The 16546-nt window shown below is 40.7% G+C and overlaps 1 protein-coding gene across 2 annotated transcripts in view; it reads right to left on the bottom strand.

Moving 5' to 3' along the window:
• The window catches only part of arnt2 (aryl-hydrocarbon receptor nuclear translocator 2), a 98493-nt gene that overhangs the window by 75826 nt on the left and 6121 nt on the right, over window positions 1-16546 (bottom strand). Inside the window, exons 2-4 of one of the 2 annotated variants that reach the window (XM_085772534.1) lie at window positions 12310-12421; window positions 3320-3367; window positions 1871-1918 (exon numbers count right to left, since the gene is read on the bottom strand). In XM_085772534.1, coding sequence (XP_085628660.1) covers window positions 1871-1918; window positions 3320-3367; window positions 12310-12421 — 208 coding nt within the window. The remainder of the gene's footprint in view (window positions 1-1870; window positions 1919-3319; window positions 3368-12309; window positions 12422-16546) is intronic. The other variant, XM_085772540.1, reaches the window with a different exon arrangement.

Genomic DNA, 16546 nt, shown 5'->3' on the forward strand with positions numbered 1-16546 from the left:
TGCAGTGAAATGCTAACAGGAGGGGTTTTACCACAACGTCTGACAACATCTGTAATAAACTGTCATCAACGCTGGAGAAACAAGTGAATGGAATTGCACGTTGACTGCTCGCTTTCACGCTGACATGTAGTTGTTGTTTTTTTCTCTCTGAGGGAAAATTACATGTTTACAACACACGGCAGCCAGCCGTGTCAAATCTGACCTTACTGACTGAAGGCACGTTCACTCATATGGCAAGAGAAGAAGGCTTTTAGAGATGCCTTCTCTACTGCACCTGCTGATAATCAAAACAGACTATTTCCACTGATGTCTAAAGCTGCAAATTATTAAATTATCTCAATACTGCAGCTTTTAGGGTGATGCTCTTTTCTCGTGCCAAAAAAAAATTAATTTGAAGTCCAGAAGAGTAGAGAGTTTCTCCTCCAATGTTATTTTTTTTTATCAAGGAGGAAGAATCAAACAGCGCTCTATATTCTAGCCGTGTCCCCAGCTCCATCAGGCAGGACGCAGCAGGTTCAGCTGCAGGTTTCACGGCTGTCGACACAGATCTGGCCTGCGCTCATGTGACATCACGACAGCATCACTGGGTGTGTTTAGACTCAAACAACCCCGCTGTTCCTGAGGGAGGGAATAGCTGCATTTCTAGTTTGGTGGTCGATGGTTGATGGAAATTTTGCTATATTTATATATATATATTATATTTTTTTTTCTTCTCTCCTTTGTGTGTGTTTTGTATTTTTGTGTTTTGTGGTGTGCTATATGTGAATATGTGATATTCTCTTGTGCCCAAAACAAACTTCTCCTGAAGGAAACTGCAACTAATAACCAACTAACCTGTTGACTAAACTCCCTCATCACAGGCTGGTTTGATAGAAATGTTCATATTAATCATAAGCGCTAACTAGCAAATAAATCAGTTCTAATTAACCAATATATATAAACCTTTTTTTTGATTGTATTTGTAACTTGTCGTGTTATTGTAACAGGACAGTTATTTTGTCTTTGCCTCCTAGGACGTAGAACTACCTGCATGTTCATGCTAAAACCAGCAGCAAACTTGTAAGAGGCTGGATTATTCTCTTTTCTGAATAAAGGCTCACACTTATATTGATTGTTTTTTTTAAAGGGATAGTTCAACATTTTGGCAAACTGGCCCATTGCCATAATTCCGATAGTTTTAGCAGTAGGTTCGTTACCTTTAATTGTCGGTGCAAGCTATTTTTAGATCGGCGGAGCAGAGCCACGAGTTGCTCAGAGCTACGCTATGGAGGCTCATGGGATTTCTTGGTTTCCCTCATCAAACTCATCAAATAAAGAATCCAACAACTCCAAAACGCTCTGGTGGACAAGTTGTGACCTGCACATTCACCACACTACGAGATAATAACAGAACGTTACGAGACAGAGTTGTTTTCGAGACAAATGCAGAGACTGCTTGCCAGAAAATCAGCAGTTTTCATGAATTTACCTCGAAAACAACTCTCGTAACGTTCGGTTATTATCTCATAGCGTGGTGAATGCGCAGGTCACAACTTGTCGACCAGAGCGTTTTGGAGTTGTCGGATTGTGTATTTGATAAGTTATGATGAGGGAAACCAAGAAATCCCATTAGCTTCAATAGCGTAGCTCTGAGCTGCTCGCGGCTCTGCTCCACTGTTCTAAAAATATCTTGCACCTATAGGGATTATGGCAAGGGGCCAATTTGCCAAAATGTTGAACTATCCCTTTAAAGATGCCCAAACTGCTGCCTTGTTAGGGTTTGTATTTTTATTATTATGTCTCTGAACAGGTTTGAGGTGTGCGGGTTGTACAGCCTGTTGGTCCCTGAGTCAATGGAACATCCTCTGCGGCCCCAGCTGGCTAGGCCTACCTGGCGTATCTCTCCTTATCTCCACCAGGAATCTGATCATCATCATACCTGCGGAGAAGAGAGGACACAGCATGTAAAGCCATGAAGATCCCTACAGAGCAGCTTCACCCTCCACACTCAGCACATCCAGTGGTTTTCATGTGTTGATTAATGCATGACGGTCAATGGTTTAAAGTTTGATGACAACAAAATGAGGAAAAAAAACTGAACAGGTAGGTGGTCAGTGTCAGTGATAGAGAGTGAGAACATGATTTAACTATACTTTCCTCACATTTTATTTTTCAGAATTGCTCTTCTCAGATAATTTCATCACATTGTCAAACTGGGGAGAAATACAGTATGTATTTAAATATTAGGAGCAAATGAATAAAACCTAACCTTGATTGAACATATATTTAAAATATTTTACATTTTAAATTTTGTTCATGTTCTTTGACATTTCAACCAGTGAATTCAAAGGTGAAATGAACATAAAACTATATTTTAATTGTTGTTGCTTCAGTTCAGACACCAAAACTGTGATAAGACAGAATCATGATTTCTTTTTCTTGGTAGTGCAGTTGTCTGTAATGGGATTATGTGTATCTTGGTGTCTGGATTTAATCAGAATCAGACAAGAATTTGAGCAATTTACATGTCGTCCTTCCCCTAAACACCCCTAAAATATTATGGACTGGGTATAAATAAATACAGACAATAACACAAATAATGTGTGTTGTTTATATTATAGTTTTTACTTCTCTATAAGAAATGTGCTTTACAACAAATAAATGATTCTGGGAAACAGCAATGACTCATCTAATCTATTCATAGGGATGCCTTATCTCCAGAGTGTGTGTACCAAGGTAACCCTTCTTAAACCCTTTCCCCAGTGCAAACACCCAGCGGTCCTGTACTGTACATGTACTGCTGCTGTCCATTATTAAGGCTTGCAGTTCCTCCTGTGTTCAGCAGAGGGCACCTCCTCCTCCAAACCAGTCACCACTTCAAATTAGCAGAAACAAAATCCACTGCCATGTCGCCAGCCTCAGACACAAAGCACTTACTGTACATCCTACATACGCGCACACACTCCACAATGTGAGAAGAAAAGCAAAAAACAAGTTGAGATAAATTAAAGGTGAGAGGACAGTTGTGATGAAGTGACAGACTTGAGTCTCTTTTTGAAAGAAGTAAACACAACAGAGCTGAATTTTGATGGAGGCAAATCAAAAGTCATGAGGTCAATGTTACAAACATAGGACATCTGCAGGGTTCAATTTTTTAAATTTACCCTTTTAATGTAACATAAACATGTTTCTGTTTGACAGGGCCATGCACAGTATTAATTCAGTTTTTACATTTCTGTTAATCGATCATACCCGCTGATACCCAGAGACAGGAACTGTGTGATCCTCTAACACATTTCAGACAGGGTCAGTCACTCCTACCTGCTGTCATTGTTCTCACCTTGAAAATTTGCTAGGTCCCTCTCCGTCTTCATCGTCAAAGTCCATTCTGAGGAACAAGCACAGGAAACACAGTTACTACCTCTCTTACACTGAGAGCAGACAGTGCTCTCTCATGATCACAGCCCCTGGGTTTCCTAGTGAAACATGTACATATACAGTGAGGAAAATAAGTATTTGATCCCCTGCTGATTTTTGCTCTTATTTCACTTGATCAAATGTAAATTAATTTAGAACCTTTATGATTATATTGTTTCCGGATGTTTTGTTGATATTCTGTCTATCTCTGTTAGAATAAACTAACCATAAAAACTATACATATATATATATATATATATATATATATATATATATATATATATATGTTACTGCATGTATATTCACCCAGATTGTAATTTAGTTCATGTGTCTGCTGACAAATAACCAAAACAGACTAAACAATAGACCACAGACACAGGTGATAGGCCATGTCACCGCCACACAACTGAAATCACATCACTGTAAAACCAAGTTTGAATCCTACCGTGTGTTGTCTATTTTATTTTTTATTTTTTAATTGTATTATTTAATATTTATATACAGTATATACACATATACATATATATCCATATATCCATATCCATCCATATATTAGTTAATCATTTCATTTCATATGAATTTGTTAGCAATTAATTTGTTTGTAAGGGTAACATTGGGTGGGGAGAAAAAGGGAAAAAAAACACCTGTGCACTACTGACATAAGTAAATTTTGTGAACCAAAGTGGAATAAAGAAAAAGTATGAAAAGAGTCTGTGTGTGTGACAGGAAAACAGATGAAAACAGAGAGCAGCAATTCAGGAGCAGGCGTGCATGAAAGTGAACAGCATGGTGGTATTATGTGGCTTTATAGCATTTTGAAATAATCAGTCGTTGCTTAGCAGAACAGTGTAACCGCTGTAGGTAGAGCAGAGTCAGTGGGCTGCAGTACTGTCTAAATGGACTGTTGGCTTGTACAGGAACCAAACCTGTGCAAACCTGATAGTCATGATAACAGAGAGGAGTGATGGAGATGGAGAGGGGCAGATAACATGAAGGTGTTCCTACAGCTCCAGGAAAAAAGACTTTAAAGGCTCCTGAACCCGTTTGTAGGAGAATGATAGCAATGAGCAGGGAGGTTTCAGTGTCTTTGCCTCTGTTGTTTCCTCTAAAACCAGTTTTGTTGTAGTTGTGTTTTCTCCAGAGAAGTCATCATAAAGCTATTTGTTGAGATGTTGTTCATGTTAATTCATGTTTCCATAACCCCTCCTCGTTTCAAATATTCTTAACCCTCCAGGGTCGTGATCAGCTAACGTGACATTTTCAAAGCACAGTCACAAAAAAAGAACTGGGTGACCTGGAGAGCTGCTGTCAACTTCATTCCAGAGTGAAGATTTGAAACTCTCTCCATGTTTTTGATAGACCAGTAAAACCAGAGATATGATATGATATGATATGATAATTTGATAGTACAAGAATATTTATCTGAGCATAAAAGTGGGACAGGATGGGCGTTGCATTGCTTTTGATATATTCACCATTTTTACAAAATGGAAAAAAAGTGGTCAAATCATAAAGTAGGTTAAAGTGAAAAAAATAATCGTCAGATCCTAGAGGTAAAGTTGTGCTGAAAGGAGAACGGTATGGTAAATTAAAATGGTAAACTAAAATTTTTTTATGTGGTATATAAAGACAAAATCAAAAGTATTCAGTAATGACCAAAATCAGATGAGTAGCATTGTAGGACTCTTAAAGGGATAGTTCAACATTTTGGCAAATTCGCCTATTGCCATAATCCCTATAGTTTTAGGAGTAGGTTTGTTACCTTTAATTGCAGATGCAAGCTATTTTTAGAACGGCGGAGCAGAGACACAAGCTCTTTCCCTTACCCTCATTAAACTCATCAAATACACAATCCAACAACTCCAAAACGCTCTCATGGACAAGTTGTGACCTGCACATTCACCACGCTATGAGATAATAACGGAACATTACGAGACTGAGTTGTTTTTCGAGGCAAATGCGTAGCCGGAACTACATTCCAGACACGGCTGCTGGGCGGAGTGATTTAAAAAACGCAAGTAGTTCTGAGTATTTGCTGCCTGTCTCGTAATGTTACAAAATTATACGTTGTTATTTCATGGCGTGGCTAATGTGCAGATCACAACTTCTCTGTGAAAGTGTTTTGGAGTTGTTGAATTGTGTATTTAGTTTGATAAGGGAAAGGCGAAAATACCGTGCGTCTCCGTTGCGTTACCTGAGCAGCTCGCGTCTCTGCCCCACCGATCTAAAAACAGCTTGCACCGACAATTAAAGGTAATGAACCTACTGCTAAGACTATAGGGATTATGGTGATAGGAGAATTCGCCAAAATGTTTAACTATCCCTTTAAGAGCTGCACAGAACACTGTCAATGTAAAGAAGAAGGGGAACAAGGGGAAACAGAGATGGCCAACAGTTTGTTTTGCTCTACTTATATGTTCTCACTGCTGTTGCTATGGCTGTGGTTTTGATTTGGGTCGTGGTTAGGGGCTTTGTTCCCCTCAGTCTAAGGTTTTAGTGTTGATTAAATATAACTTATATGAAGTTTTTTTTTCTCTTTTGCATAAAAAGAGGAAGACGCAGTTCTGCCTTGACTCACAACAGTAACATCATCACAGCTCCAGCTACACATGAGCAATGACTGCACCACATGCACAGACAGGGCCTCACTCACCACCACTGTGTCTGAATAACAGTCCAATGTTCAGCTCTTATTTAGACCGTTACAGGGGACTTGATGTTAGTTTCACGTCTGGTTTCACCTCAGACAGAGTTATTATTAAACACTCATCATTCTAGATGATTTTATCCTGAGCTCAGCTGTTACTGTGTCCATCCTCAGCCTTCTTTCAGGCTTTTGATTGATTGGTTTATTGATTTAAGTGTCATGCACTGTGCCCAGCCCACATGGGTCTACAAGACAGTGACACTAGACTATATAAATGCATACAAGGATGGCTAACAAGTCTACTCACTATAGACTCATTCAACAACAATTTTCACGTTAACAGGTAGTTTTTCCAAAGCAATCTCTTATGTAGGATAGAATGTTTTCTGTCTCAGAGTCTATGCTTTTTTGATAAATCTGGCTTGGACCTGGTTCTCCTCCTTGAAAAACCAGCTCAACATATCACACTTAGACATCCAAGAGAAGTCAGGGTTCTGCACCTGAACTTTTTCAAACATGTATTTCCTCAGTTCATTACACAGAGGGCACTGAAACAGAAAGTGAAATTCATCTTCCATAATATCGAGGTCACTCAGAGCACGTATACGCTGCTCTTCATGCACACACAAGTACACAAAAAGAAAAACAGTCAATTAACATCCAGCTGCCTGAGGAACACAGACTGTACACGTTCATCAACAGCAAGTGCATGTAAACACACTGCATGGTGTTAACTGTAAACCTGAGAGGGTGGGGTGGTGTTTAGCTCAGTTGGTAGAGCACCCTCCCCATGTGTTGAGGCTTTAGTCCTCACTGCAGGCGACCCCGGTTCGAATCCCACGCTGAGCGGTCCTATCCTGCCTGTCATCCCCCCCGCCTCCCATTTCCTGTCTCTCTCAACTCTCCTGTCATAAAAGGCAAAAAAAAGCCCCAAAAAATATACTGGAGAAAAAAAAGAAAAAAAGCCTGTGACGGTTACGCTCATCACTGCACCCACATGATTTCACAACATGAACAAATCCAATAGGGGTGTGCATTGGCACTGCCCTCACGATTCGATTCGATTACGATTCAGCAGGTAACGATTCGATTCGATTCGATTCTCCGATGCATTGCGATGCATCAAAATTCTACTGCACACAACACGGCAAATTTTTCATCAGTCATGAGATATTGAACAACAGATTTTATCGGCTGCTATGTATTATCACTCTCCTGTATCTTTGACATAAATGTCATTAAATAAAATACAATTGAATGGTACAGGTATTGGATATGGGATTTTCAAACCTGAAAAAGAAAACATAAATCACTTCTAGGGCTGCCCCCAAAAATTAGCCGACCAAAATTTCATTGGTCGCAGGAAAAAACAAACAAACCTTTGGAGCCATGTCTTGTCAACATTAACTCAAAATCAATATGACTGAACTATATGAAAGACTACGGGGCTTTTATTTTGAAGGGCCAGATACAGGAAGTCGTGACACTTTTTGTTGCACGGAGATCTCTCTCTCTCTGCATCAGAGACCCCCGTCTTACACAGCCTGAGCTCAGTCACTCCCCCTCCTCTACTGTGTTTATTGGTGATAAACGGCCATAGCTACTGCCTGTAGTAACGGTAAAACCCGACCGGCTTGTTGAATCTCGGACCCGACACGGCCGGACTCACGAGCGTTAATTAATTAATTTTCAACCCGACCGCGGGTGAAAAAAAAAAAAAGGAAAAAGAAAGTCAGCTGCAACACTGCTACTGCTGGTGCTGCCCGTGGTGCTGCCGCTGCATGTAGCTACAGGCTGCGCATGTCGTTGCTCCGGAAACGCCCCCGGAGGTAATTGAAACTTCACAACTTTATTTGAGGCCAGAAAATAAACAGTGACATAATCGATTATGGCACGTTGCCGCATCGATGCTGAATCGTGCATGTCCCACATTGCAATGCATCGCCGAATCGATTATTGTTGACACCCCTAAAATCCAAGAAACCAAAATCGATAATTCACCAATTTTCTACTCACCATCATGCCAAGGAAGGGTTTGGAGAACTTTCAGAGTTATCAAAACTCATTTAGAGTTCCAGGGGGGGTCCGGCTGGAAACAGATTTTCATATAATGGTGGCGGTGGAGTTCACTTGGAATTCTCCAAAACACACACTGTGAAACATCCAGATACCTCCATACTGCTCATCTGTACTGACCCAAGTGTCCTGAAGCCGCCACATGAAAAAGTTGTTTCAGAAAAAATTACATTACATTTTTAGCATTGTTATAGTAGTAGCTCCCAGTGGATCTGTTGATGTTTGTGCGCATGCGCGAGATTTGTCGGAGATGTGCCATCCACTTGGAGGAACTACAAAGTTCTTCTTTCCGTCTCTGCTTCTATAAATGGCAAGGTGTAGGGCAGGCTACTCGGGAGTTCTTCTGTTTGTTCATCTTGGTAAACCATGGATGTGAACACGGAAGAACATGTCACAGCAAATCTCGTGCATGCGCACAAACATCAACAGAGCCACTGGCAGCTACTGCTACAACAAGGCTAAAAACAGAGGTCAAATTATTTTTTACGAACAACTTTTTCATGTGGTGGCTTCAGGACACTTGAGTCAGTACAGACGAGCAGTATGGAGGTATCTGGATGTTCCATAGTGTGCGTTTTGGACGATTCAAAAATGAGCACTACCCGCCACCATTATATGAAAATCCGTAACCAGTCGGACCCCCCTGGAACTCCAAAAGCGTTTTGATAACTCTGAAAGTTCTCTCATCCCTTCGTTGACATGGCGGTGAGTAAAAAAAAAGGTGAATTATCGATTTTGGGTGAAGTATTCCTTTAACTTCACTAGGTCTTGTGCAGAGAGCTGAGGCAGAGCAGACTGTCAGCATCAGCTCTGTCCTCACAACCGCACACTCACATGTACTGTACACATACACAGGGCCAGCTGAATGAATAAATCAACAACAGTGTAGATGTGTACATGAGGTCCCTGTTGTCTCCCTGAGCTTTATTTACCATGCTGCCTACATCCACGCCTGGATTATTTATTTATGTGTATGTATGTAGGCCTATTGCCTGTGCATGGGTTAAGTGCATTGCATTGGCCCCTGATTTACAAGGTACTTAGGCTCATGTTCAACAACCCCCCCACCCCCCCTCACACACACAAATACACATAACAAGCTCTTTTCTGTCTCGTTCCTTTAATGCCGTTTCCACACGAGTGCAGAATTGACACTGATTTGATTCTTTGAGCTCTGCAGCTGCAACACTTCTACTTTTCTACTTTCTTTTCTCCACTGGCAAGCAGAGATAAAGTTCATCTACCCACTTCTTATAAGATGAAGGAGTTGAAACCATCCCCACTGATTTCATCATTCAGAAGAGAGATTGTTAGGATCTCCTCCCCCGGTTGCTCGGTAGCAGACAAAAGCACTGACAAAATAAATTTATAATTAGCAATGATAAATTAACGTTAAATCAGCCCTCTTAGGCCTGTTGGAGCTCATCTGTGTCCAAATGAAGGAGATAAATTGCTCCGTGACCACTAGAGCTTAACTTCTTCTAGGAGGAAATTTGGAGACATTTTTTACCAGTGTCTGTCTCAGCTGTGCCAGTTCCTGTGGAGGACACTGTCTAGTCCACGTGGTCTACAAAGTCTTTGTCCTGTGTCCACTATGTGGGAACAGAGCTTTTGGTAAATGAGATGGTCTAGTGTTCAGTTCGTTTCCTGAGGCCCTACCCAAAGCGCGGCCTTTGTTGCCCAGCAACCTAAACAGCTGCAGCTCGTTCGGCTGATTACTCACAGGGAATTTTAGACGGTCGTATTCACAAACAACTTTAAATTACAACATGAATAAAAAACACAAAGAACATGTAGATAGAAAATTATATTTGGTTTGATTAAAGTTTTTTTTCCATCACCTCCATCTCCACGCATTAATACATTGTGCGTTTCTGATCAATTCTCGACCATCTGCAGTCATGTCTTCTGTTGTCTCTAGTGGGTGCTGTCAGAACCAATCAGAGGGTCTGATTATGAGGCTTTAGTCTGTACTGGCTGTGTACCCACACAGCATAAATGCAGAACTGATTTATAACCTGTGTCCTGATTCAGAGGCTGCATCCTCTGAGCTGAGGTGAGGTCCATGACCATGAAGGCCAGACTGAAATGAGACTACAGATTTATACCGTGCCTCACCAGCCATTAACTGATCATAATTTGAGGCAAAAAGTAAGTAAGTAACTTAGCATTAGCAACTCCCTGGCCAAAATGTTAGTAGGCTGGACCCTTTGGAGGACGCGGCCTTTGCAGTCGGCCTTCAAACGCCGCCTCAGAAGGATGCAGCCCCTGAATTCAGACACAGCTAGGGATGTCAACATTACTTGTTTTCACAATTAATCATGTCATGATTCCTAAATGCAGTCACTTTCCAAAAAAGATTATGCCGGAACCATATAGATACATCTAAGTTCCAAAATAAAGGTAAATAGATACTGCGTTAAATTACGTTAATGTGAATTTACCTCATGTAACACTGAATTGGTAGGAATTTAAATGTTAGCGTGTCATTTGTAATGAAAAACTATTAAAATAAACTAAAACATTTGATGACAATAATGACTTGAATATTTCAAACATTTGCCCTCGGGAATTAATAATTGGTCCTATATTAATAGATACTAAATTATTTTGTGTAAATAATTACTAATGTAATTATATTTTGACGATACTTGATTTTACACATTTATAGTGTTGTGAAATTAATGCATAATAATCGTGATTATACTGTGATTATTTCTCTGACAATAATTGTACAAGAAAAATCTATAATTGCAGTTGCAGACACAGATAATTTGATTTGCTAATTTTGAATTAGGAATTAAAAACAGTTCAACAGCCACTTGCAATATTTGCTATATTCTGCACTGTAATGTAATGATGGGCCGGGCCCAGTGTTTCCCCTACGTTCATTCAGCAGTGGGGCTACTGAAAAGGTTTCACACACTCATTAATATTCCCAGGCTACTGACGACGTTATCTTAGAACTGTTATGAGGGCCCAAACTCCCTCCTCTTCTAAATTAAAAGCAGCAGCTACTTTAGTAGCCAGGACAGTGAGAAACAAGGCAGCAGCAGAAAGCGACAGGCTGATTTCTCCAGGAGCAGACACAAACACAAATCGCTTAGAAATCCTTCCCCAGAGAACGACCGCAACTCACAACCACAGAAAGCTCTAATCACTCCCACAACAAGCCAAACAGATCAAAGCAGTTTCCTGCTCCTTCTTTGGAGCCTTTACCTATAAAAATAAGGGAAACTAATCAAGGTGTGTTCTTTTCATGGGCTGTAACCTATATTATACTAGATGTCTTTATTGATTGACATATAATTAGCTTAGGTTGTGCTGATACTGAATGTGTGGAGGACTTGGTGAAATTCTAAACAAGAAAAAAAAAACCCCGCAAAGTTATGAAAACTGGTAGTGTTTTGTTTTCTTATGTCCATCATGACTTTTTTTTTGTAGCCCTGTCTGAAGTGTCTTCTATCAGTCTTTGTTGTCTGCTCAGCTCCGGAAGATGTTAAACTACAAAGAAAGACTGTTCATTGTTAATCACAATCACAAACATGCACTTGTCAAACGTCTTCATTCTGCAAACTAATGCAAGTTTCCAGTAAATCCAAACACTCATTCATCAGCAGGTTGAGTGATGGAGAAAAGACACACAACAGTAGAAAGAGACAGCACAAGACATATTAGAGTGCACAAAGAGAAAAAAATGATGTTGTCAGAATACCTGACCTGCACCGCGATGTGATCTAACATTAGTGTCGACACAACTCCTACAAGGTCATTTCCAAAAAGCACAAGTTATTTGGAGGCTGATGATTTTGGAACAGACCGAGCACAGTGAGGATGAGTCAGAAGACAGGTTGAAGCAAATGAATCCAATGTATTAGACCCCCATGTGTCTGTATAAGAGCCCAGTAATTGGGTGCCATAACAGCCAGGTTGTTGTTCTCCAATCTCCATTAACAAATTAAGCATCTGTTAAATCATCTCAATAAAAGATTGTTGCTTTTTGCACAAGACATGAATGACTGACTTTTTGTTCAGTCATTCATGTTATTACAAACTGTAAGAATGTGTGACTGGTGACCCCTCACCAACCTGCATCAGCCTATGGTGTTGGTTTAAGACCATGCTGTAAAAAAAGTCATTAGTGGAGGGTTAGTTAGTTTCCACAGCAGCTCAGCAGAGACAGTACTCACCCTCCTGATCTCCTCTTGCCCCCGCGGCCCGGCACAGCTCCGCCCATCCTCACCTGGCCAGCACCGACTGCTCCCGGCATCCCCACTGTCCCTGGCAACTCACTGCCCATCTCTGGAGGAGGACACAGCAACACAGGAAAGCAGAGGGTTAGCTTCCATTTGACTGTGTGACTAAATGTCAGTATTACATTTTTCATTGTTTTTCTATTTTGTATTCAGGGGCTTTTTATTAAAGAATTTTCCTCTATATGATTTATAAAATAAAATGAATCAACTGTTTATAAATCCTTTCTAAGGGTAATCCGATTATGAAGTGGTACTTTATTAATGAGGGATGTCAGAGACTGATCAGCAGCTGCAAGGATTTGTTCAAACAAATCACATGAACAACTGACTGGAAGGTTGTGGATTGAAATTGGTGAAAAAAATAAGATAAAATCAAAAACCAAAGCAATACAAAACTGGTAAACTGAATCAGTGCAACACAGAAACAAAGTCAAAGGATCAAGGAGTACAGCAAGACAGACAAACTGACACATGGTAAAATCCATGTGGTCACATACCATTGAATGACCTTGTATATTCCCTCCATTGGGTTATATTACTCATGAGGAAGCTGCATGATAATGAGCTTCAGAGACACTGTACAACACCAAGAGGACCCACTTCCTGGTGTGATCACCAGTGTGGGTGGAGTGAATGCTGTTGTCATCACTGTACTCAACACAGTGGCTCTGTGATTATAACAACAAATCAGACAGGCAGCTCAATCTGCTGAAGTGTGACACAGCCATCTAGAGAATTAAGACAATCAGTACGTTTACATGACACTTGAAAAAAACGAATTATTGCCTTAATCCGACTATAACTGGACAACTGAAGTGCATGTAAACACCTTAGTCCGACTGAAATCGGAGTTGAGAACTCCGATTAAGACACCCAGATAATGCGATTGGAATTCGATTTTCTCCGTCATGTATACACCTTAGTCGGAGTATAACTGGACAACGCATGTGCGCATGCTCCACAACAGTAGAGACGGCACCAAGTGGAGCAGAGAAGCCGGCCAAACCCGGCAAAGTAAAGAAAAAAAAACCCAACGTCAGCGCCGATTCAATGCATTTCAAACAGCGCAACCAGCGAGAGTGTTTTATTAAAAAAATAAAATAAAGAGAGAGAGAGAGAAAGAGAGAGAGAGACAGAGAGAGAGAAAGGAAGCCCGTATCCTATTCTCAGCGCGAATCCGGCCCAGACTGACGCGTCTGGTTGGGAACTGCAGTTGAGAATTTATTATTAGTAAGCTTATAAGTTGTTTATTCAGTTTTTTACGAGATGACAGAAAAGTCAACAGGACAGGCGGCGTATTAACCCGCTGAAACAACGGGTGACGGCGCATGAGGGGGCGGATCCCGTCAGTTATTCGATTTTCTCAGTTGCATGTATATTGAGACAAGGACAGAAGTCCAACTTGACGCCAAAATCGAATTTTGAGCATAGCTTGATTAAGCTCTGCATGTAAATGTAGTGAATGTTTGTCTCCCAACTCTCTTCTCTCCTATACGATACCTGTGTACCAAGTCAATTTGATTTAATGCATTGCTTTATTTCAGTGAGTCCCACTGACCACTGGTGGGGACTTGAGAGGTTCCCTGGGAAATTCAATGGGTTTTACTTGCATAACTGTAGTGTTAAACTTCTGTTTTTCATTAATAGATATATTTATGTGTGATCAAAATGCAGACATCAAACCATTCAAAACCTGAAAAGTTTAATAGAAGACATATATAAATAGATTTCAAAACAACTAGGATTGTGTCTATTTAGTTTTTTCTGAGTAGCCAAACAGGACATGGTCTCTCTCTGCTGCTCAAGATGACACACTCCTAGGGGTGGGAAAGGCTGGACAGTATAAACCGTATAGACAGTAGGTCAGTGTGAGTTAGCACTATGGTATGGATTTTGACTCTACTGTGTGACCAGTAGAGCAGCGCTAAAGTAGTGCACACTCTGTATGGAGGGTCTCACAGCCAGGAGGCCTGGGACCTTTCTGTGTGGAGTTTGCATGTTGTCCATCAGCCCTGTTCTCCAGGCCCCACACCGATCTGCAGCACGGGTGTAAGGAAATATCAATACATGAAATATCGTGATTTTTCGTTTCGCAATACTGTATCGATATTCAAAAGCACTGAATCTATATTTTATGAACAATTTACATGCAAACATTTACGGTGGTGGTTCTTTTAAAACTCTGACTGGTTGGCAGTAGGCATTCAGCCACTGACTCCTCTGCTCCAATGAAACAATGAGATCTCAGAGAGTACAGGTCTGTGGCTCATTGCGTGCTAACTTAGCACAGTAAAGAAATTGTAAAAATTGCTATATATCATCTTGCTTAGTATCACAATATAGCATTCTTGACAATATGCACTCCTAATCATCAGTATAGGTTTTGTGTCCGTTCATCTTTGAATGCTTCAGAGACTCAGGATGTGTAGCCAGCATCATCACTGTTAATGGATGAAGGATTAATCGTATTTCAACACTGTAGACCACATTGATCAGTGGACTGGATGTTGTCTCAGCATCAATATTACTGTAAACTTTTTGTCTTAAAGGCACAGTTCAACATTCTGGCAAATTTGCCTATCACCATAATCCCTATAGTTATAGCAATAGGTTCATTACCTTTAATTATCGGTGCATGTTATTCTGAGATCAGCGGGGCAGAGACAGGAGCTGCTCAGTGAACACAATGGAGGTGAATGGTACAATGCCTAATCAAACTCATCAGATACACAATCCAACAACTCCAAAATACACTTATGGACCAGTTGTGTCCTGCACATTTACCACACTATGAGATAATCATGTAACATTACGAGACTGAGTTTTTTTTCGAGGCAAATGTGTAGCCGGAACCACCTTTGGAGGAGTGATTTCAAAAGCACAAGTAGTTCTGAGTATTTGCTTCATGTGTTGTAATGTTACATAATTATACATGATTATTTCATAGCGTGGTGAATGTGCAGGTCACAACTTTGTTGTTGGATTGTGTATTTAATGAGTTTGATGAAGGACAGAGGACCGTTCACCTCTATTGTGTTCACTGAGCAGCTCACGTCTCTGCCCCGCTGATCTCAAAACAACATGTACCGATAATTAAAGGTAATGAACCAACTGCTATGACTATAGGGATTATGGCAATAGGCAAATTTGCCAAAATGTTGAACTTTCCCTTTACAGTAATGCTCACAAACAATGAGTCAGTCTAAGATTAGCAGATTAGAAAGTAATACACAAACAAATAAATAAATAAAACACTGCTCCAGTAAAATAAGACACTGCAAGGATTGAATGAAACAAGCAGAACCTCTGGTGCTTTTATTTTGAAGTCCTAAGCTTGTCTTGGGCCTATGGTGTTGAGGTGTTAACGTGACAGACAATAACAGTTGGCAGTTTGAAGCAAGTTAAATCATTAGAGCAGCAGGAAACCAGCCACCTCCAGCTGCTGTGATGAACAGCTCTATGTTCAAATGCCAATGCTATCAGGACACACACACACACACACACACACACACACAGTATCTTGCACATGGCCTTTTATTTGCTTTTACTCAGTAATGATAGTGGTAAAATATGTGCTCAGTGTTCCATTCAATCTGCAGCCACTATGCTGAGTGTCATTACAGCCAGAAGGAATTACACAGCCTCCATCTTCTCCTCATATTCCCCTTTCTCTCTCTCTCTCTCTAGCTGCCACTGCATTATATCTGTCCTCGCTCGTCCACAAATCCATTCTATTTGCCTTGCTGTTTCCCCTCCATCTCCCCACTCCATTCACTCACTCACTCACTCATTCACCCAGATGCAATAGATAGGCCAAACAAACCCTACAGTATGCCCCAGTGCACCGCGTAACTTAGTTAATATTTGATACAGTATGCATTCCCCCCTTCGCCCTTGCTTCCAGAGGAACACACACTCGCCCTGCAGTGCACAGCCTTCTTTCTAAGAAGCACTGTTCCATCATTCATTCATGAAGTGGGTATGAGTAACACATGGCTCTAAACTAGCATCACTTGATGGAGACAATAAATGTGGCTATTCAGCCTGGCGGAAACAGGACACACACACACACAGTCTAAATAATGAGTCAATCAAATGAAAGGCAGAGAAAAGTTCTTGGAGGGGAAGTCCACCTCGTTGTTGTAGGACAAAACCACTGTGTTTGACAAAG

The sequence above is a fragment of the Trachurus japonicus genome, chromosome 3 (assembly GCF_045865225.1).
Source record: "Trachurus japonicus isolate A0001 chromosome 3, Traja_1.0".
Taxonomy (NCBI): Eukaryota; Metazoa; Chordata; class Actinopteri; order Carangiformes; family Carangidae; genus Trachurus; species Trachurus japonicus.